We start from the raw sequence: 24,701 nt of genomic DNA on the forward strand, positions 1-24,701 counted from the left end.
CATTAAGCCCAAATCCCTAACCCTAATCTCCCTTCTAGAAGATCTAGGAGATCAATGGTTGAGATTATTTCTAAGTCACTTAATTAATTTTATTATTTATCCTTAGAAAATGACTTAATAGTCCACAATAATTAATTGACTTTAATTATTGTACTTTTCCTAAGTTAGACTTAAGAAAGAAGACATAAAATATTGAAAGAGGCAATAAATCATCTCCTACATGCCAAGACACAAAGCCTATGCAGAAGACCTTCTGAAGCTACCACTAGCTTCAACAAGAATACACTATGAAATCCTAACACACAGTCATATATTGGACCAATGTTATAATGCATCACTTTTGATGGATATCAAAACTTGGATAAGAAACTAGGTATTCAAGTTTTCAACACTTGAATGAAATTAAACAAAACAAAATTATTATCTTAACACACTAACATCCTCCAAAAGCATACAAGAACTTTATTATTTAAAGACGGTAAACTGGAAAATATTAAGAGCAAGATGTCTTCTCTACTCATCATAAGGCATATAGTAGATAAGATAATTTTATTAATTTCCAGCAGATGACCACGAAAGGAGAAAACTAGAGACACATTACTCTTATTTCTTCAAGTCCTTTAATAACATGGCAAAGCATACCACAATATCTCCATTTGAAAGGGAGCAACATGTAACTGCATTTCTTGCCACTCCACCCGCCACACTGGGATCAAACTTTCCCCCTTCGATTATAGCAGACAAGAACTTATGCCTCTCTGACAATTTTGTCATTTCTGAGCCATCCACTGCATCCTTCCCATCTGCCAATTCTGAAGAAACTGACCCCTGATTGGTAACGTTTCTTTTACCCCAAAGAGGTTCATCTGCTCCAGCAATTCTGACAAAAAAATGTGAATTTCTGAAACTTTCCAATAAAATGGCAATCCTTTTCTTGTGGCCTTCCATCTTGAGGAGAGATTCACTGACAGACAGGTCCCCTCCACTGTTTGATTGATCCTTCAAGGTAGATGTAACACTCTCTCCTAAAACATCAACTCCATTATCTTTACCGGTGTCATCCAAATTTCCCTCATAAGAAGCAGTGTCTAACTCTGGTTCAAGCTTACCTTTTCTTTTGATAGCTTTTTGCTTAAAAAAGCCATTTTTGCTCATTACTGCAGCAACCTTAAAAGGTGTAATAATTTCTTTTGCTTCTCTATCATGTGATGATATGTATACCAATATACGCAGTTGTTCTCCTGCAAAACAAAAAGGTGGACATATTAGAGAGCTGAGACATTTTTGACATCAAATCTTTACAGATTTTCTTCTAATCCATAACTGACGTATAAAAGATGTATCAAAACCAACATTGACGACACAAAATTTCATGCTAAACAAGAATTGCATACCTGGGAAAACAAAGTCACGGTCCAAATGTCTAACTGAATCTAAATCTGGAGCATTATGCCAATCTTTAGGAAGCTCCTCTGAAAATATAAAGGACATAAATTTAAAAAATAGGAAAGCGAGTATTCATATAATCCATACTTTACAGTGCAAATCATGCTGTAAGAATATCCATTCAAATTTTGTTTAGAATGTCCTCGTATAATTGACTGAAGAACCCAACCATATACCATTGGTAAAATGCACATGGCACAAACACATTTATACTTTATCTAAAGAGACTCTATTTTAATAAAATTAATAAATTATCTATCAGAGCTATATTGGTAAGATGTGAAATGTATTCATCCAATAGTCAATCCTACAGAAGAACCAAGTAGGCATTAGGTGTTAACAAATCCAAAAAATGAGCATTCAAGAATGACCATGCAAAACAATATTGTATGATTGGTCAAGTGGAAGAGGGTAATGAAACTCATGCTGCTTTAAACCCCAAAACTAATATTGGCAAGAAAATTGATTTCTTAAGAATTCAGTGGAGCTCTTCAGCCTTTCATGTACTAGGTCTCATTAGTGTTTGTAAAAATAATTTTAATATGAACCTTAGACTACTGACAAATTTGTTACTAGCTGTTACTATGAATTAAACCACCAAGTTACATCCTGCTATCATGAATTAAATCTCTGCTATAAGCAGTTAAATTAATGTTAAATTACAAGCTGTTATCATGAATAAATGAATTAATTGGTGTTATGATCTTTAATCTCATTATGTGAGTGGTTATGTATGGTGTTCCTCATGTATGGAATACCCTATTCTCCTAAACATGGTATCAGAGCCCATTTAAAGAGCAGCTCCCATTGTTGATCAAGATCTTGTGCCCATGTTGCCGTATTTTCTGAGATCTGCTATTCTTGTGCATTTTTGGGCTGAGCAGACTGTTCCATTGTGTCTGAAGCACTGCCTTTTTTTAAAGATAGATATGCATTTCGTTTCACTAGAAAATAATTTGTGTTTTCTTGAGATACTGCCTTTTCTGTCAAATCCAGAGGTATACAGTCTGAATATGCCCCTTTAATTCCCGCTTTGTTGCTCTTTTTCGATCTGTGTATGCTCCTTGCCATGTGATCTGTGGGATCTCAACAAATCAAAAACAGAGCAAGAAGTGTTTTCTTTGCTGTGTATGCTCTTTTCCATGCACTTTGTGCAATCTTGACAAATCAAGAACTAAAAGAAAACTTGCAATTTTTGAGAAAGCTAACCAAGATCTAACCCCATTATTTTTGAGATTCAGAAATTCGATTTTCAAAATTTCACTTGTTTTTGCATGCGGACGTGTTGAAGTTTCCTTTGTAGGGAAAAATAAGGTTTTCGGGGGTAAGCATGCACAACGAGGCAACGAGTAAAAAAAGCACTCTTGCTTCATTAAAAAGCAGATATATTTTGCATCAGCTCACTTGGTTGAAAGTTATTTTGTTTCATAAAAGGTTTTTGAATTCAGTCTCTTTTTCTTTAAGTTACTTTATGAAAAAGTTCATGCAACCTTGAGTTATCTCATAACTTTATTGTAAAGTGTATTTCACTTAAGTTATAAAAGAGAATTGCTATAAAGTAGCTTTACTATTCCCTTTTAGTTATTTTGTGCATGCAACTTTAATTTATAAAGTAACTTCATTGTAAAAGTGATTCTCACTTGTTAGTCACTTCATAACTAGCTTATTTCTAAAAGTGAACTTATAAGCAAAGGTAGAGAAGGAAGAGAATTTTTTTTCACTCAACATTCTTATTGTGCATCTCTCTTCACATGGCTCAACTTCTACTTGCCACGTGGCACTTTCGTCACCTGTTAGGCCCTTTTTAAAAAGGGCATAATTTTCACAACTGAAATCTGTTTTTTGTGTTGTTTTTTCTTTAAATGGCCTATTTTTTCAAGTGCTTCCCATTCAGACATTCAGATTCAGGTTTTGAATCCATACTATCTATATATTTTAATATGGCTACTCCAAGTGATCTTTTGCTTACTAATACCAACTACTTCTCATGGAGATGTAAAAAGAAGTAGAGGCTTGTATCAGATTATTTTGGGAAAAGATAAAGCCCCCATTGATGCTGACAAGGAAGCCATGAGAATGATGAAGCACGACGGTTAACGGAATGTCTGCTGCTCTTGACTTAAGGTTTCATCTTCCAGGAATTGATGTCCTAGATGAAACTTTGAATAAGCTAAATAAAATATTTGGAAAACAGAATATTATTACAGCCTGTTGCCGCAAAATCTAGCAGGCCTTGGAGAGGAGCACCCTACAAGGCTAAAATTAGACCAAGTGACAACAATAGGGTGATTGGCACACTGTCACCACAGCCAAAACCCCTTGCTCTATACAGATTTTAACCGATGGGAGGAATCTCGGTATGTGAGAAGGTCACCAAAGATAAGTATTCTTATGTTAAGATATAAGGTGACTCAAATAGGCCTTCTACAAGAAAGACAACAATGGCTCAAGGCTCCAATTGGAGGCAATTTGATTTCCCTATAAAGACCTAAGGAGGTCAATCTATGTCATCCATACATAGGCTTGTTTAGGGCAAGCATTGAGGGCTCAGGGTAACCGTGAAAGTAATGGGCAATTTGACACTTCAAATAAGGCTTACCTTCTGAAATTAAGGCTTCGAACTCGTAACCTCACTAGGTAAGAGTGGCTAATAGACCACCCTATTAGCCTTCCAAACCCCAAGGGGAAATGACATGTCCTTCGTCCACCCTTCAATCGATAGGTGTCATGCGAATAATGATGGAACGGAGGGGAGAAGACTTCATGGCCAAGTGCCATGGTCAAAGGGACCAGCTATGATGAGTTCCTCATCCAAAGTGTATAGATGTGGGGAGGGAGCAATCATAAAGGCATGAGTTACCAACTCGGCCTTTGTTTTCCAACCCTCTTGTGTGCCTTTTACTTTTTCTTGATTTTTTCTTTGTATTATTGCTCGTAGCTCAAAGGGTTAGAGCTTGCTTTGTATGATGTACAACAGTGATTACCCCTTACTGGTGAGCTAAGAAACCGGATTCGTCCTAAACCCTCTGTGTGTCCCAAATCGGTCGAATCGGACATGATTTGGTGGGACACATGTCCTCCGATCATGTCCTGATTGTGTCCGATCATGTCCAAGGAACGAGCCAATCGTGTCCCGATTCTGGGACACGAGTCCCTTGATTTAATGCCCCATAAAGGCCGGTTTTGGGTCATTTCTCCCTCACTTTTCTCTGTCTCTCTTGTTGTGGGTGTGTGGGAGCGAATAGCAAAGGGTTTGGGAGCATTTTGGAGGCGATTCGTCTTATTTACAGGCAGAGGGATGAGTGGTTGAAGGGAAAGACAAAGATGTGGGATGTCTTTCCTGATGATATGGGTTTGGACAATAGTGTTGAGTTGGCATTGGCCAACTTGGATCTTAATGAGTCAATGCTAGAGCCTATCACTTTTGATGATGGTGATATTGTTGAGGGGTCATCCTCCACACCAGCAGATGCAGAGATGACATTGGATATAGAGGAGGATGCAGCAAAGGAGAGCAGTGGTGACCATGATGATGACAGTGATGTTGATTTTGATGATGATGATTGATGACTCATGAGCTACCTACTGCCTTGAGGCTTGTAGTTGTTTTGTATTTGCTATTTCTATTTGCCATTGGCATTGCTACTACCTATGTAACACATTTTGATTTTGATGACTTAATGAGAAAACTGCAGTTTCTTGTCTTTCTCCTATTGGATCATTGATGAATCTATCACAATTGTATTTGTATGCATAATGTTACTTTGTAAAACTTACATCTAGATGAAGATCTATGTTTGAATCAATGAATTTGTATCATGAATGAGAATTTGTGTAATAAATATCTATTTTTAATATATATATATATATAAAATAATATATAACGTGTCTTGTTCCGGGGGGTCAACGTGCCTATGTCAGACACTCGAATCCTCGTGTCCTGCGTGTCCCATGTCCCCGTGTCAGGTGACTTAGCTGGTGAGACAGTTCTTTACCCACCAAGGGTTGGGACATGCAAGGGTTCCTTCTCATAATATGAAGAGCAATATGTGCTCAGAAACCAGGTGATGGCCATAAAGAGTGAGGTAGAGCTCATGTTAGGCTTTTTCCCACGTGTTAATGTATATGTCCCAGCCATCTTTTGCATTTTGATCTTCTTCTTTTTTTGCTTATGGCCATCATATGTTTTTTCTTGTTATTTTAACTGCATCAACTGCCCAGAGCCACGTTTCAAGCCCCTACCCAAGTATGAGGATGTATGGTGCCAAATCCCAGAGAACCAATGGTCAGTGGAGCCCGAAGAAGGGAGGTGGAATATAGGGCTTGTAATGTAAGATGAGTAGTGGTAAGTATGGAATAGGGAGACATGGGACTACGTTATCTCAATCAGGGTTTCCCAAGTAATGCCTCTCCTATAACCATTTGGGCATTAGGGGAGGTCCCACCACACTAGGATGAAAGATTAACCCTACATTTAGGGTGAGGGAACAAGATGACGATCAAAACCCCTCTTCCTTCCAGATTACCCCATAACCCATGTCAAATGACCAAATACAAACAAGCAAAATCACCTGATTCCAAAATGAATAAAGTACCTTTTGATCGGAAGCCCGCCTTCCAACATGTGCTCTTGGCAAGTGGGTGAAGAAACATGACAGATGCACGTTGCATAGGTATGAACGACACATCATCATCGACTACGAGTCGCTGTCAAGGGTTGTTAGCTGCTAGCTGGAAGAGATGATGGGAGAAAATTTTCACCTATGGGGTCACCCACTTTTGGTGGGTAACACAACCTATCAACTTGAAAATCAAACAATGACTTGAAATTCTAATGATTTCAAACTTGCATTAAAAAACTTTTATCTAAGTCCATAACATTTAGAATTTTACTTCAAGATTGTAAAATCAATATGAATGATGATTAATGTGTATATATTAGACATCCTAAGATTGGTATTGCATATTCTATTTTTGTATCTACCCTTTATGCCACTAGAGAAGCTCTAAGGGTTCCATACCAAAATCTCACTCTTGAGAACTTTTGTGATTTTATGGTTAGAGAACAAGGAAATTTCTTGCATCTTGGAGTGATCAACACTACAGGTACATCTAACAAAGCCTTAATGGTCCAACAGAAAGATAAAACCAGGCATTCCAAGAAGCAACATCCTACAACAACAAGCAAAATAAGGGTCACAAACACTCTCAGCCAACATCTTTGTAATGACCTATCTACCAGTATAAACGAAATGTGAATTATTAGCATGAAGACGATGCATGCATATGATAGCTACACATGCATGCGTCGCCTACACTACACTAGTAGCCATCTTAAATTATGAAGACATTCTAAGCATAGGTAAATGATGTAATTGTTGAAGATATTAAATAAATATCTAACTCGCAAAAATATATATTGGAATATGTACTTTAGTATGTGTCTTCATCATAATAAGTAACCATAGAACATTATCCAAAGGTTCTAAATTTAAATTACTAAAGTTTAAAACGGAGTTATATTGTTATAAAAGAAGTAACTTTTAACTAAAGGTTAAACATTAAAAAAGGTATAATATGATAAAATATTAAATAAATATTAATAACAAAAGCATTACGTAAGTGATGAGTGTCAATATAAAACATGACTACCTCTTTAATTCACAGTAAGGAGCCACGTAATAGACAGGGGGCACACAGCCAAGGCAATGAAGGATGAATGAGCGGTGGTTCTAAGAAATAAAAGGAGAAGGGAGTAGGACTGAAAGGGGGATCTTTTGTTGCTTGGGAGCACAATATTGAGAGGAGGAAAATTTGTAACAGAAGACAGTGAGGACTGAGCCTTAATTGTCCTTGAAGTTTTTGGGCACGGGGAACAGATTGCATCAATTGAGAAGCATTATGGACTGAGTACCTAGGTTGTACCCAGTTTGGCTGGGAGGTTTTGGTCTTTTGGTAGCGGGAGCGAGAACAGGAGTAATTATGAAGCATCTTCAACCACAACAAACTAGGTAAGTACTCAACAACAAATTAATGAATTTTGATGTTATGAATTCTAGTTAACTTCTTAAAATAGGTTCCATATTTTGTTAAAGGTAAATATATGAGTAAATTTAGAGCCCTACAATCTTCTTCCAATGGTGACAAAGGACCAAAATCAAAGAGTAAGAACATTGATAGACATTACAACATTTGTAGGAAAGATGGTCATCTGGAATCTAACTGTTTTAAAAAGATAAAGGCCTTATAACTGCTAAAATTAGGGTAGCACAAAAGATATTGCTTAGTGGAGGAAACCCACAAAAAGGAGTTTGTTGGGCAAAGTACCCAAGTGTTGGGGTTTTGGACGCAAAGCAGGGGACTTGGAACCCAAGGAAAGTAATTCATTATTCTAATTTGTTGTTGATTAGTTAAGTGAGGGTTTCTTCAAGGACAAAGAAGACCCCCAAGAATCTCACACAAGACATATAAATAGCAGGCCAAAGGAGAGGCCTAGGCACACAAGTGGAAGGATTAATCATGTAAGCAAGAGATCTTCCCTAAGAGAAGTCGCAGCATTAGAGAAAGACCTGCAGGAGCAAATGAGGAGTCTATCCAAGAGGCTGAATTGAGGATCTGCCAAGCAAGAGTGTGACGAGGTCTATCTAAAGCAATCTGTAACTAGTTTGGACATACAGAAGCCTGGTAGGAAGCAAGAGAGAGCAGTTTGTGATAGACAAAACAGGTTTGAGGCCTAGTTCTGATAGGTCGAGGTTGGTTTAAGGCTTAGAAAGGCCAACCCCATGCATGTTATGTGGTTTCAAGGGCAACCGCAAAGATAACAAGGGCTAGCCACAAGGTGCTTGAGCCCTAAGAGTAGGGTCGCAGTGTGGATAAAGCTAGCTGAAGGTATATAACAGAAGATCGAGGGCAATTGAGGTCTAATGTGAGGGATCGCTAGCTAGACAGAGTGTTAGAAGACCTGTGTAAGGACGAGGCTGAGCAAACAAACAAGAATAGGGAAGATGAACCACACTTGTTAATGTTAAAATTCTACACACTCTACCAGGTTCTGTAAGAAATTTCCCAACCCATTTTCATTCTACAAAACTTATTTTTATAGAAAAGACTACAACTTACAATATGTTTCTAGCATATTCTTAATTAAAAACTTCTAGAAATAACAGCATATATGTAAATACATGCACATAAAACATCTTTCCAATCTTATCTGTATCTAAATCAGATCTGATATAATTCCGGAAATCACATCATAACAGACCGAAAAATTTTTATAATTCATGTGGGCAAGTTTGGAAAAATTTTGGTAAATTTTTGGCATAAAGATATCATTGAATACTTACTATATTCATTGTCATATTGCTGTTGTCATAAAGTTTTTCTTACTGCTGTCCTAAAAATTAATTTCCGAAAATTAAGTACTCTGTCATGAAATTGTGATAAAATGCATATCCTTTGTTTCATAAAACTGAGTATTTTTTGAGCATCTGTTGATAGTAATTGCAAAGAAGTTTTTGTTCTCTTTGAGCTATAACTGTATCAGAAAGATTTGAAATAAGCTTGTGTTTCAATTGCAATATCTTCATGGGCTTAATTTTGGGTCTTTATTTAATAAAACGAACATTTCATTTGGGTATTGGAAGTTTCTGCGACATAAGCATCTTTTTATTCTAGAGTCTAACTTCATCTCATCTTCCGATGCATTTGCATATAAGTTAACTTTGCATAGATAAAATTTACTTCTAAGCATAACCTTGGTCGATAGACAGATAGATCTCCATCCGTCTTTTCTTGAGAAGCCTGTTTTAATAGTACTTAAGACGGTGACCTTGCAGTCGTCAGAGCCACGATTCTTTGCAGCGCCGGAGGCACCGGGTATGTTAGATTTTCAGGAAAGGTATCGTTAATCACACCTTAGTGTGCTTCTCCTGATCTTCTCTCTGCCAATTACTACGAAATCAGGCTCAACATAGAAAGGATCGAAGGGTTAAAACTTAGATAGGCATTTAACTAAAATTAATCAAGATTCTTGCATCTCATATTAGCTTTAAGATCTACACTTCATATAAGATAGTCATTCATCTAAGCAGCAGTTGCTAATCGATTCTTGGTCTTAATTTCCCTAGCAAGATCGTTGACTCCATAAGGCACTGGTATCAATCGTTTAAAATCTAATGAAATCCTATAAGTCTTGCTAAATCTTAATCAAGTACTTGATCGCTTCACTATGTCTCCCAACCTGGTTAGTTCCCAACTAGTTTTTCTTCATTCCATTTTTCCATAGGGTCTACCCCCCTTAGCCTGTTGTAAGGAGACAGCTTAAACAGAGAGATTGGGGATCAAGGTGACAGCCCCCGATCTGAGTCGTTGTCGCGGTGCCTAGACATTCTGTGCAACAACAAAGTGCAAACCTCTTTTTTGAGTGCAAAACTTGAGAAAATGTTTGCACCTCAAGAGATTTGATCCCTCTCGGCACTTGATAGATCCGGAGTTAAGATGGATCTAAGCTGGTTTCAGTCGTGTGCGGCCAAAGAAAATCTAATGAACAGATGATTGATTTTATCAATAATATGTAAAATCATCTAATATTAATATAATCATTTTAAATATGCTAAATATGTCTCAGATTAATCTGGTCATTTTAATTTTAAATTTGCTTAGTTACCTTAGTTTGTTGAGATGATAAATATTGTGAATAACTTTAATGATGAAAAATGATGAAATAAAAATTTTGAATGTAAAGTGACAATGTAATAGTGTTGAATGATAGAAAATGTGAATAATAAGAATATAGTAAATTACAAATAGTCTTCATTGTGATTAATCTCAAACTATTTTCTTCTACTATTTTTATTGTCACCCTTGTTACTTTTTTCGTCTTTTCATATCGATTATATGAAAAGGACAGGTTAAATCATAAACCATTTAAACCTTTAGCTCGATATATTGTAGTAAACATCATACCTTGTCTCTCTTTCTCTCCAATATTAATAGGTTGAATTACTATAACACAAAAATCAATGTACATTGTCAATAATTTTTTATGCTTACACTGAAATCAATGCACAATATTAATCCAATCACTTTAAAATTAATGTACCATCATACATCCAATTACATCAAATCAGAAATCAACATCTACATTGAAATCAATGCATCTAATGCAAGAAATCAAATAAGATTAGAAAACAACATTTACACTGAAATCAATGCATCTAATACAAGCAATCAAATACAATTAGAAATCAACATTTACACTCAAATCAATGCATCTAGTGCAAGTAAGCAAATAGGTTTATAAACCAACATCTACACTGAAATCAATGCATCTAGTGCAAGTAAGCAAATATGATTATAAACCAACATCTACATTGAAATCAATGCATCTAGTGCAAGCAATCAAATAGGATTAGAAATCACCATTTACACTGAAATCAATGAATTTAGTGCAAGCAATAAAATAGGATTAGAAATCATTTACATTGAAATCAATGTATCTAGTGCAAGCAATCAAATATTATTAGAAATCAACATCTACATTGAAATCAATGCATCTAGTGCAAGCAATCAAATATCAATAGAAATCAACATCTACACTAAAATCAATGCATCTAGTACAAGCAATGAAATAGGATTAAAAATCACCATCTAAACTGAAATCAATGCATCTAGTGCAATAAATAGTCTTCCCTCTCCCCCTTCCATATATATATATATATATATCCCTCCATCTCTCCTTTGTCTCTCTATCTCAACCCCCCAAACACACACGGTCTCTCACTCCATATCTATCAATCTCTTTGTCCCTCCCTCTCTCTCTCCATCTCTCTCTTCTTCCCTCTCTTCACTTTCCATCTATATCTCTATCTCCCTTTGTCTCTCTATATCACCCCCAAAACATACACTCTCTTTCTTCAATCTATCTATCTATCCCTCCCTCCTCCTCTCCCTCCCTCTCTCTCTCTTCCCCTTCTCTCCCTCTCCCCCGCTTCTATCTCTCTTCCCTCTTGTTGTCCTCTCTCCCTCTCTCTCCATTTTTCTTATCACTCCCTCTCTCTCTCCACCTTTCTCTCTCTATTTCTTTATTCTTACCTCCCTCTCTCCCCCTCCAACTCCATCTCTCTCTCTCTCTCTCTCTCTTCAACCTCCAACTCTGTTACTATATACTTCTCTCTCTACTCGCTCCTTCTCTTCCCCATTCTCTCCATCTCTCCTTTTCTCTTTATCTCATCCCCAAACATACACATTCTCTCTCCATCTCTCCCTTGTCACTCCCTCTCTCTCTCTCCACTTCTCACTCTGTATTTCTTCTCCCCTCCCTCTCTCCTCCTCTCTCTCAAGTCCACTCTCTCGTATTTCCTCTCTCCCTTTCTCTCCTACCTCCCTCTCTCTTCCCCTATCACTCTCTCTCTTTGCCCTCCAATCCTCTCTCTTTCCCCATCGCTCTCCTCCTCTCTCTCTCTCTCTCCCCCTCTCTCTCTCTTCCCTCCAATCCTCTCTCTTCCCCCATCACTCACTCTCTCTCTCTCTATGTTACTATATCCCTCCCTCTCTCCTTCTCTCCTCCTTCTCTCTCTCTCTTTCTTTGTCTCTTTATATCACCCCTAAACATAATCTCTCTCTCTCCACTTCTCACTCTCTATGTCTTTCTTCGTCCCTCCCTCTCTCCTCCTCTCTCTCCTCCTCCATCTTTGTGTTTCCCTCTCCCTCTCTTACCCTTCTCTACATCTCTCACTCATCTCCCTCTCTCTCTCTTCATTCCTCCTCTCCCCTATCCTTAAGTTTATCTCCATCTCTCCCTTGTCACTCCCCCTATCTCTCCACCTCTATCACTCTATGTTTATGTTCATCCCTCCCCTATATATCTAGAGTTAATATATATCATGATATATTAATGTATATTACAATATAACAAATTTAATATTGTATTAATCCAAAGTTATTAAATTTAATAATATTAATATTTTAATATATTAATATGAATATTAGATTTAATAATAGTAATAATAATATTCATCTTTTAATATTAATATTAGGGTTAATAATGTTTTTTTTGTATGGTATTAATAATAATTTGGGCTTGTATTTCAGAGGGACCCTGGAATTGCAGTTCGAGACCTAGGGTTTGAAGCCGCAACCTGTAGCCTCAGCAACAGTTCTGGAAGCACAAAGAGACAGATTAGCAGATTTACTCCTCAGAGGTCGAGGACTGACCCGACAAATGGTAAACGAGGGGTCCACTGGGACCCCAACCTTCAAGCAGGCAATCATGCAAAAGCAGAAAACGCAGGAAGGATTTAAAATCAATGGCTATGGAGATCGTAAGGATGGCAGCGGCAGCAGTGGAGAAAGGACACAGCAGCTGCAGAAAGAGACAAGAAAAAACCCAAAGATGACGGGTAAAGCCAATAATGGACAGGAGAAAAATGACAAAAGACCAGAAGTAGAACAAAGAAACACAGCACCAATAATAACCCAAACAGAAGGCGAAAAAGAAAATGGAACAGAGCAGCACTCACAAGAGGAAGAGGAGCAAGCAAAGACTGCCAACCCCGGCTCCAAACAGGCAACTCAAGGAGCATGCAAACCAAAGAAAAAGGAAACCCTTCGAGTAGTCTTCTCAGATCCGGACATTCAGGCCTATAGAGACCACATGATGGAACATGCAATTATTTGCAAATTTATGGGACTGTGGCCAACAGAACGCACACTCTGCCAATGGATCAAACAACACTGGAAACCAAAAGGTGATGTTAAACTCCACCTTGGAGCAAAAGGCTTCTTTACTGTTGTCTTTACAAACTTAGAAGACAAGGATAGAGTCTTCGATGGCGGACCTTACTTCTTTGCCTCAGCTGGACTCTACATGAGACCCTGGAAGGCAAACTTTGTACCTGAACAAGAGACATTCACACAGGTTCCAGTGTGGATCCGCCTATTCTCCCTTCCTATAGACTACTGGGGACTGGCAACGCTTAAGCAGATAGGAGACCGGCTCGGAACCTTCATTAAAGCTTCAGAAGCAACGGTGCAACGAAGATATACTTCCTGCGCACGAATTTGTGTCGAGATGGACGTCTCAGGAGCCCTGCATGAAGGTCTGTGGTTGGAATTCAGAGATGAGGATTACTATCAAGCCATCGACTACGAACAAATCCCCTTCCGTTGCAGAAGGTGTCATGAACACGGACACCTTGTTAGAGAGTGCCCTCTCAACAGAACAGGGGATGAACACAAACAAGAGCAAGCAGCAAAGAGTAAAGAGGCCTTCACAAAGCCAAAAATAAGACAGAGAGCTAACAGAAAAAGAATACACAGAGCAGAGACAGGACCTGGTATCATCAGTAACACCTTCAGCATTCTGGAAACTGATACAGACTCAGAAGGCACTAATAGGGAAACAAAACTTATTGAAGCACCAAAAAACACGCCAGAACACACAACTAAGGACGGGGAGGAAAATATACTCAGAACAGAAGTTCAAATGCAAGAGTTCGAAGACGAACATGATGAAGACACTGACATGATAACCAGCGACGGGGGTAGCGAGGATTTAGAGCTCAATGCAGTCCTAGAAAAAGAAGGAGTCAACCTCCCAGCCATGGAAAAAAACTGGAAATCCCAAGGGCTAGACAACATTCCGGAAGAAGAAATCAGGAAGATCAGTGATCTCTTCATCGCAAGACAAAAGGCGGAACTAGACAGGCAAAACAGAAGATTAGGAATTGCAAAAGGCACAGGTAATCAGTCAAAGAGCATATCTCTTAACCCAACAGGCCGGAAGCCAAATAAAAGAAGAGGCAGAAGAACCAGTGGGGAGGTGCTGCACGATCTGGGGATTCTAATGATCAACTCTGGAAAAATGAAGGCTCTTCATGCCTTCCCGTCCTACCAATGAGTTTTTAGTTATCAATGAAAGTCATTTCATGGAATGTAAGAGGGCTCAACAGCCAAGCTAAGCAAAGACTACTCAAGAGAAAGTTCCAACAAGAAAAGCCAGACATTATGTTCATACAGGAGACCAAATGCGCTACTAACCAAATGGAGAACATCAGCAAAAGGCTAGGCAAACCTATCAAATATACAGATGTAGCCAGTCAAGGATGGGAAGGAGGCATAGCTACACTTTGGGACACCCGAGCAATAAACATTATCTCAATGGAGGCTGCACGATCGTTTATTGCCACAGAAGTTCAAATAATACTATTCCGATGGTGAGGGGTCACTCACTATTCATATGGTGAGGGATTTCTCCTAGTTATAGATATCCTTATTACTGCTATGAGGGCGAGGCAGTCATGAAGCATTCACTGATGGGAAAGGGTTTGGAAAGAGACTCTAATTCCTACGATGAACTTGGGACAGTTCATAGGTAGTAATCTAGGGAAAATAAGAAGGATAAGACTATGCCGGTGAATGGGGCAGTTAATAGGCAGTCCTCAAAGGCGGATAGCGTGAGAAGACCCAGATCAGGTGCCAGTGAATGGGGCAGTTTAGAGGCGGTAACTCTGAAACCTACCTATGCATAAATGTCTATGGACCGCAAAGATTAGATGACAAATTTTCTTTTCTTAATTCTCTTATAAATTTAAAGTTAAGATACCCAACCTCTAAGATCATCATGGGGGGAGATTTTAACATGATTACCTCCCTACTGGAGAAGAAATGAGGTCTCAGAAAGCTTAACAAAGATACAGAACTCTTTGTTGATTTCATAGAAGCTGCCAAGCTAGTAGACATTCTCCCCAAAAATGGCTCCTACACTTGGAACAACAGAAGAGGAGGAGACAATAGGCTCGCCTCCCGGCTGGACCGACTTCTGATTTCGGAAAGTGTCTTACTCGAAGGAACGACAGTGGACTCTGACATCCTCCCCAATGGAGGATCAGATCACTGGCCTATAGCTTTGGAAGCAGCAATCCTATGCACACCTAGAAACAAGCCCTTCAGATTTGAAAAGTTCTGGCTAACTCATCCCGACTTTGCAAATCGGCTGAAGGAATGGTGGTGCGAACCATCAGATCTAAGAGGAACCAAAATGTTCAAGTTCCAAAGCAAACTAAAACACATCAAAAACAGAATTAAAGAGTGGAACACTGAGGAGTTTGGAAACATCTTCCAGGAAAAGAACATCATTGAAGGTAAGTTAAATCTAATTCACAAAGAATGGGCTTCCGGGAACTATAAAGAAGACTCAAAAGAACAGGAGAAGGTTCTGATGCAGCAATGGCAACTCCGCTGCCAACAGGAAGAAACTTTGTGGAAGCAAAAATCAAGGATCCAATGGCTGAAGGAGGGAGAACAAAATACAAAAAAAATTCACAGATCGACGCTGGACTACAGGGGGGCAAACAAAATCCTCAGGCTCAAAAATGAAGCAAGGGAAACTCTTCAAAACCACAAGGACATATCAACGCTGCTCACCAGGCACTTCAAGCATATAGCTCAGGAAACGCAAGAAGAAAGATCCGAGGCCATAGAGGAGCTAACTAAAGCTATACCCAGCATAATAACCTCCGAGCAAAACTCTGCTCTGCTAAGAAAGGTCTCAATGGAGGAAGTGGAAGACGCGGTCAAAAGTATGCCAAATGATAAGGCACCGGGGCCTGATGGCTTTACAATCAACTTCTACAAAGCTTGCTGGCCAACTATCAAAACAGAGGTATGGGAAGTTGTCGAAGACTCCAGACGTTCAGGCTCTATTCTCAAATCCCTGAACTCCACTTTCATCGCGCTAATCCCCAAGGAAGAAGAAGCCAATTCCCCTAACAAGTTTCGACCTATAGCTCTCTGCAATGTGATATATAAAATCATTTCTAAAGTCATAGCCAACAGACTTAAGCCTATTCTACCTGACTTAATCTCAGAAGAGCAGTCAGGGTACGTGGAAGGTAGGCAAATTCTAGACAACATCCTTTTAGCACAGGAGATGGTTCACACCTTGCAGACAAGGAAACTTCCAGGCATGCTGATGCAGCTAGATCTCTCAAAAGCATTTGACAAAGTCAACTGGAATTACTTGGAGGCCATTCTAAATGCCTTTGGCTTTGACAAGCAATGGACCAAATGGATCCTTGCTCTGTTCAAATCTACCAATTTTTCCATTCTGGTAAATGGCTCCCGCTCTGCTCCTTTCTCCCCCTCCCGAGGCATTCGACAAGGAGACCCTCTCTCCCCCTCCCTATTTGTAATCCTCATGGAAGGGCTCAACAGGCTCATTCGCAAAGCAAGAGAGGAAAGGAAGCTTAAAGGTCTACACCCTTTCCCCTCCATTCCTGCCACAACGCACCAGCAGTTTGTCGATGACACAATGCTGCATGGCACTCCAACTGTCAAAGAAGCTATGGCCTTCAAAAACATTCTTCATCTCTTTAGCAAAGCTTCAGGCATGGAGATAAACCATGCCAAATCGACTATCTTCTTCTTTAACACTCATCCCGCCATCCAGAACCATCTCTCCAGCATTCTTGGCTTCCGAAAAGGCACTCTTCCTTCTAAGTATCTGGGAGCCCCTCTCACTACTAAGCCTTGGCAAAAAATTCACTGGGAAAACATCTTAGCGAAACTGGAGAAAAAATGCAAGCATTGGACTCACAGGGCTCTTAACTTTGCTGGGAGACTTGTCCTCACCAAAGCTATACTGCAGGCCATCCCGCAATATTTGCTATCCATCATGCCGGCCCCCAGCGGTATCCTGCAGAAAATTAGAAACATTCAAAGATCCTTTCTATGGAGTGGCAATGCGGAAAAAAGGAAATGGGCACTGGTAGCCTGGAACAAGCTATGCACCTCGAAAGCAGTAGGCGGTTTAAGCTTAATTGACCCCCACACCATCAATATGACATGTGGAGCCAAGTTGTGGTGGCGCTGGCTGAAGGAAATCAACCTACCTTGGGCCAGACACTGGAAGGAGAAATACACTCCTAACTACAACGATCAAGACCTAATCAGGATACAGGAAACACCGGAGGGTTCTCCAATATGGAACTTAGCTAGAAGAAACCGCAACTTAGTTCAGGACCACAGCTTCTGGGAGATCCGCAATGGGGAAACGGCCCTCTTCTGGGAAGACGCATGGCAGCAGCTCCCAAACCTGGAAAAACCAGAGCTAGAAGAGTTCAAAAGATAATGCCAGAACAGGGGAAAGTTTACAGTCCACCACTACTGGAACCCTAACAGCCGCGACCAGGAATGGAGAGAATGGGCTCTCCAGGATGTTGAGAACCCAATTGAAGAAAACAACAACACAAAGGACTTCCTGAAATGCATAAACAATCGCACTATCAGAAAGACCACAGAAAACGACATCCTGAGATGGGGTATGAAAGGGAGCGGGAACTTCACTCTCAAAGAGGCCAGAGAACAGCTAGAACTCTTGGAGCAAATGGAGGCGACACAATGGAGCAACAAGGTTTGGGGCGCCATATTCTGGCCTAAAATAAAAACCTTTTATGGCTTCTCATGAGAAGAAAAACTCTCACATGGGAGAACCTGCGCAAAAAAGGTTTTGAAGGCCCCTCCATATGCCCTATGTGCAATCAAGCAGAAGAAACCATGAACCATCTTTTCAATACCTGTGAATGGGCCGATCACCTATGGCAAGGGATGGAAACTATATTGCAGCAAACAAATAGAGACAGGGAATCCATTCAAAATACCATCACGAATTGGCCTAGCAAGTACTCCAACAACACAAGAATCAACAACATATGGAAAATTCTACCAGGCTTCATAACTTGGACCTTATGGAAAGAAAGAAATCGCAGAATCTTTCAAAATGAGCACAGAAATATAGAGTACCTGCAAAGCACCTTAATCCAAAACATGAGCCAATTAATCCTGGTAAAATGCAAGGCAGACCCTGATAACCATCCTTCGGCCGAGGACCAGCGAATTCTGAATGCCTTCAACCTGCTCAACGCACAACAACTGGGATCTATTGGGCAGCAGCAAAACCTAAACACGGAGCCGCAGGGCTGGAAGCATCCGCCAGAAGGGTTTTTAAAGCTAAACTTTGACGGTGCCTCGAGAGGCAATCCTAGCCAAGCAGGCATTGGAGGAATCATCCGAAACCATGAAGGAGAAATACTTTACATCTACAGCAAAGCTCTTGGGGAAGGCACAAATAATGAAATGGAATTTGCAGCTCTGGAAAAAGGGCTAAGAATCCTCCAAATTAACCAAACAAGCAAAGCAGTAATTGAGGGAGACTCCGAGGTTGCCATTAATGTGGCCAGGAAAATCCATGGAGGAACGCCAGCCAGCAGAGTCACAAAACACTGGCGATTGTCCAAGGTCACAGACAACATTGCCAAGCTGATAGGAGCAATGAAAGGCCTCATCTTTCAGGCAGTAAGGCGAAATGCCAATGCGGTTGTTGACCACTTGGCAAATCATGGGATTGAACATCCCAACGAAATATGGGACAGTTGTTGGCAGCAGGTTGACAACCCGCAATTAAGGAGCAAATGCATCCAACTCTCACAATTAGATATGGTGACGGCAGAGGAGTCTGACTGGAGGGTCGAATAGCCCAATGCCATTATTGCATGAACAGGCTGACTAGGCGCGTTCCATTAATTTCCAACAGGATGTGAAGGACACACAGGATGAGGGCAACCATGACAAAAGTAGGTGACAAAGATTTGTGCACGGCCACAATCTGTGGTGATATGAGTCGCCGAAACATTATAAGGAAAAGGGACACATGGCACAATTTGGAGCAAGCAGGGCGCGGTGACCGTAGACGGGTTCAATTATCCCACAACCCAACCAAAACTCCATCACGCAGCAATTATGGTGATCTGACGTGCAAGTTGCACAAAGTTAATCGATCACACACCGGAAATCTCCCCGAATTTTGTTATTTAACCACTCTCAATTGCCCAACGATAAACATTGTCTCAGTGTGCAGCAAAACCATTCTTCCTCACTCTGCAAACAGTGCTCGGGATAAAGCTAGGCAAGACAGTAACACCATGGCTGGGGAGACTAGCCGCAACAAATCCGCCAACAATGATCTGCAGCAGGCAAGAGAGATGTTTGAGAGGCGAACCTCGCAATGGAACAAGCGCAAAATCATTGATTTAGAAGCCACTGTCCAGGACGAGGAAAGTAAGCTCTCTGATCAGCAAATCGGGAAAGAAGTCGACTGGCTCCAGGACCCTGGAACTCCCAGCACTCGGGCCACTCAGTTCGTAAGAACTCAAGCGAAAAGTTGGCGAATGAAGACCCTCCTCGCCAAAGCTATGGATGTCCAAGGTGAACACGCAGAGCACCTGCGTAAGCTTAAGCAATATGCAGAGACTATGTCGCACGACCACATGGCGGTGGTGGAAAGCAGTGAATTTAAATTAAGCGTGATTCACCAACAAGTCGATACCATGGATAAGAAACTCACTGTGTTGATCAAGCTTCTGAAACAAACCATTGGGCAAGACAACAAGCCCTCTGACATGCAGAAGAGTGAACCATCAGGAGACCAGCAGGGTAACTCATCCAAGCCAGGGCAGATCTACATGTCAAGATCTAACCCGATCATGGAAATGTTCAAGCGCCTCTGACTTTGCAGTCCACCAGGCCCCTCGGCCTTCTTTTGCCTCGAGGCTTGCCACCGCTGCTTTCCTCCTCTCAGCGGGTTATTATGTCTTCTGTCCAGGTTTCCTCTGTCTTTGTCTGTTGTCCACTCTTGTTAATAGTCGCCCTGCGTGGTGTGCCTGTTCTCAGTTTATTGTTATCTTGTATTTTCTAGTCATCAGTCAATCTAGTCTCTTCTGGTATCATGGGGTAAAGCCTGCAGCTTAACGGCCAGTAATCTGCTTCAGCAGAAGTTTTGTACCATATTTTGTTTTTGTTAATATCAAAGCTTACTTACAAAAAAAAAAAAAGTATAAAGAGGTTTATGGGTTAAATATAAAAAGAGGTTTTATTTATTTACAATGACTCTGGTTTATTTATATTTTTATTTATTTATCATATCTCTTTTATCTACCACGGTATTTGGCCCATAGGCTTGGTATATAATTAGATGTTGATTTATAATCCTATTTGATATATTTTTATTTATTTATCATACCTCTTTATACCTTTTTTATATTTATTTATTTACCATACCTCTGGAGTAAATATAAAAAAGGCTTTATTTATTTACCATACCTCTAGTTTATTTATATTTTTATTGTTTGTAAACCTATTTATATTTTAAATTTATATTGTGTTTATACATACTAATAATTAGATTTATTTTTCTATAGGGCATACATTAGATTAAAGATGTTAAATGTTAAACATTACGTTTATATTTACATTTACGTTTACATTTACATGTTTACGTTTTTATGTGAGATCGACCCCCATACTGGGGTTGTAGTGCGCCTCTCGACGCAACAAAGGAGTTCAAGACTTGTACATAACAACAAATCCTTCGAAAGACCTTTCGAGCTCTCCAAAGAAAATGAAGCCCTCAAAGACTTGTCAAAAACTCTCTCAAGCTCTCTTCTCCAAAACTCTCATACCACACAAAGTACATAGGAGGGTTTTATATAGCTTTCAAGATCCCCTAAACAAAGGAGAAAATATCTCCTTAGATCCCTACTCCAAGGAGAAAATAACTCTAGAAATCCCTTAAAAGATGCTCCATGAGATTTATGTGGAGTATATCCCTCAAATCCACCTATCAAGGACCTTATCCAAAACTCAAGCGATGAGAGAAATCCCATAAGACTCTCAACTTCAATATGAATTTAGAAATTGATTTTGAGGAAAATCCTCTCATAATTTCAATTTCTATTTTACAAATTTTAAAAATTAAACTATTAGTATGTAGAAATTTTTGTTTTCCCACCTCGGTTTTCAGTTTCTCCTTATTTCTCCCATATAGTTAAATGCCCTTTCCCATAACCATACATTTAACAACTGAAAAAAATAAAAAAAATTTGCTGAAAACACAAATTCTGGAAATTTTACAGAATGCTGGAAATTGCAGAAATAAAAATCAGCAGTAACAAACAGCCATTAAAACATATTTAAACACAGAGATTTTTGGTCAATGTGACCCTGGAAAAACCCCCTACAACTCTTGGGGAAAACCAGTTTGAGAGCTCTTCTTTATTTCTGGAAAATGCCTTTTTACAGTGAGAAAATTTTCAGCAAAAATTTCAGCAAAACAAATTTTTCAGCAAGCAAACTTATCTCCTTTTTCAGCCTCACAGTCAAACTGAAAACTGCTGTACGGAAGTACGGCCATACGGATGTACGAATTGTATTGACAGACCTCGATTTTCGTGCAGAAAATCGCCTCCTTGAAATTCGTGCCCAAAAATCATCCTTTTACTGTTTTCTCAGCAAAAATCTGCCTTTTACTGCTTGTTTTTTCAGCTGTACGGATTTGCTGAAGTGCTGCCTTGGAATATGTGCCAAGCTTCTGCCTCCTCCTCTTTCCTGTCCAGTAATCTCCCTTGCTCTCTTGCTCTCCTTCTCCCAATCTGCTCATGAAAGAAAATCACTGATCTTTTCCTCATTTTCCTCCCTTAATCCAACCCCAAGTGACTTTTGGGTGATCCCTAAATCCAATGGCTGAGATAGATTTAGATCTATGGCTAAGATTAAATGCTCATTTAAATCTCACTTTCTATTTTTTAGTTCACCCCACTTTAATAAAGACTCACTTAGTCATTTATTTCCAAAGTGACTTTTCCTTTCTAATTTTTCATTGACTTTATAAAAGTCACTTTAAAATTAGACTTTAGTAACTTTATCACTTAAAGTCACTTTTAAATTAGATTTGACTTTATAAAAATTATAAAGTCACTTTAGGAGAAAAATTAAATTCTTTTGGACACTTTTCCCTAGGCCAAAGATCAAAGCCTAAGGGAACCACATGTCCTCCAGTACCAAATTTCAACACTCCCTCTTATTGAGGAAGGTGTTCCTCACCACACCCATCTTGTCTCTGAAGTAGACACGCTTGGCCCGTGGTAAGGCTTTGGTAAGAATATCTGCAACCTGCTCATCAGTGGAAATATACTCAAGCTTCACAGCTCCCTTCTGAACATAGTCTCTGATGAAATGATATCTGATCTTGATATACTTTGACCTGTCATGAAATACTGGATTCTCCGTGAGTTTAATGCAACTCTGATTATCACAGTAAATCACTGAAGGTCTCAACCGCTGACCAAATAAGCCAAACAACATCTTGCGAAGCCAGATGGCCTCACAACTAGCTAGACTAGCTGCCATATACTCTGCTTCCGCTGAACTCAGTGCTACTGACTGCTGCTTCCGGCTGAACCATGACACTACTGCTGAACCCAACCCAAAACAGCACCCTGAAGTGCTCTTCCTATCAGAAGCACAACCTGCCCAATCAGAATCAGTGTATCCTGCCAATCTCACTCCATCCCCCTGCCTGTAGTCCAGACCATAATCCACTGTCCCCTGCAAGTACCGCAAAATGTGTTTTGCAGCCACCCAGTGAACCTTCCTAGGCTCACACATAAACTGACTCATCGTGTTGACTGCAAAACAGATATCTGGTCTAGTGTTGACCAAATACATCAAGGAACCAATCAGCGGCCTGTACAATGTGGGATCCACCAACCCGGAATCCGAAGCATGAAGCTTCTTCCAGTTGGTAATCATTGGTGTCGACATGGGTCTACAATCCTCCATGTGGAATCTGCTAAGGATGTCCACAATATACTTCCCCTGCCCCAGGAAGAAATGCCCCTCCTCCTGCCACACCTCCAAACCCAAAAAGTAATGCATCAAGCCGATGTCCTTCATCTCAAACTCCGTCGCAAGATCTCTCTTGCAGTTCTCTATGAGTCTCTCTGCACCTGTAATGACCAAGTCATCCACATACAACACCAGAATGAGAGGCTCCTCACCAATCACAATAAAGTAAAGGTTCAGATCTGCCTCACTCTTTGTGAAACCCATCCCCTGCAAACATGTATCTATCCTGGAGTACCAAGGTCTGGGAGCTTGCTTCAGGCCATAAAGGGCCTTCTTCAGTCTGCACACATGGGACTCCTTCCCATGCACCTCAAAGCCCTGTGGCTGCTCAATGTACACCTCCTCCTGTATGAAGCCATTGAGAAATGCAGTCTTCACATCCAACTGGTGGATCTTCCAACCCATCTCTGCTGCTATCAATATAATAGAGCGGATCGAAGTATATCGAGCCACGGGAGCGAAGGTCTCCTCATAATCAACTCCCTCTACCTGGGAGAACCCTCTAGCCACAAACCTCGCTTTGAATTTCTCAATGCTGCCATCTGCAGCATGCTTTACCTTGTAAAGCCATCTGGAAGTAACCACGGATTTGCCCTCAGGCCTCGGTACCACCTCCCAAACATCATTCTTCATGATAGAAGAATACTCCTCCTGCATGGCCTCTCTCCAAACCTGCTGGCTAGCTGCCTCCTCATAGCTAGAAGGCTCAGAGTCAAGGATGCTAGTAATCATCGCCATATAGCTACAAAACCTCTCAGGTGGTCTACTCTCTCTGACCGGCCTCTTCGGCTCAGCGACAGATGAGGCATCTCTCAAGGTGTCCTGAAGCCACTTGGGCTTCCTCTTCCCTGAGCATGCTTCTCCCATAGGAGAATGAAACTCCTCCTCCTCATCACCATCGGTAGCCTGAACTCCTGACTGTCTGTCTGCTGTTCTCCTGCCTGCACCTGAACCTGTAGAAGCTGAGGTACCGTGTGAACTGTCCATCAGTGGACTCCCTAGTGAACTGCTCTGCATGCTGCCCGGAGCACCACCCCTCTGGCTCGGTGAGCCACTGCTCACTGACGGACCTGACATCCTCATAGATGTACCTCCTGATCCTCCTAATCCCTGCCACTGGATCCCTGCGACTAACTCAACTGCTGCTGAGGGTCTGGCTGATCCAGATACTCTAACTCCCGTGATCTCCTAAAGGCCCTATCCTCCTCGAGCTTCACATCCCGTCTGACAACAACTCTCCTCTGTGCAGGAATGTAAATCCGAAAGGCCTTTGAGGTCTCACTGTAGCCCACAAAGATACCATTCTCTGCGGTGAGCTCTAGTTTGGTCCTCTTCTCCTTGGGTATGTAGGAGTATGTAATGCATCCAAAGATATGACGATGACCAATATCAGGCTTCTTCCCAAAGAAAGCCTCCTCCGGAGTCATGTGCCCCAAGGCACGATGCGGACTCCTGTTCTGCAAGTAAACAGCTGTGTTGCAGGCCTCTGCCCACAAGAACAATGGCAACCCCTGATC

General features: G+C 40.5%; 1 protein-coding gene across 3 annotated transcripts in view; it reads right to left on the reverse strand.

Moving 5' to 3' along the window:
- Nucleotides 1–24,701, reverse strand: part of LOC149163530 (heat-inducible transcription repressor) — a 250,116-nt gene that overhangs the window by 160,969 nt on the left and 64,446 nt on the right. For all 3 annotated transcript variants that reach the window (XM_089431769.1, XM_089431767.1, XM_089431768.1), the window contains exons 3-4: nucleotides 1,395–1,472; nucleotides 643–1,241 (exon numbers count right to left, since the gene is read on the reverse strand). In XM_089431769.1, coding sequence (XP_089287895.1) covers nucleotides 643–1,241; nucleotides 1,395–1,472 — 677 coding nt within the window. The remainder of the gene's footprint in view (nucleotides 1–642; nucleotides 1,242–1,394; nucleotides 1,473–24,701) is intronic.

Source organism: Pinus tabuliformis, chromosome 5_1, assembly GCF_031772625.1.
Source record: "Pinus tabuliformis cultivar Carrire ecotype Pingquan chromosome 5_1, CPIR1, whole genome shotgun sequence".
Lineage (NCBI taxonomy): Eukaryota > Viridiplantae > Streptophyta > Pinopsida > Pinales > Pinaceae > Pinus > Pinus tabuliformis.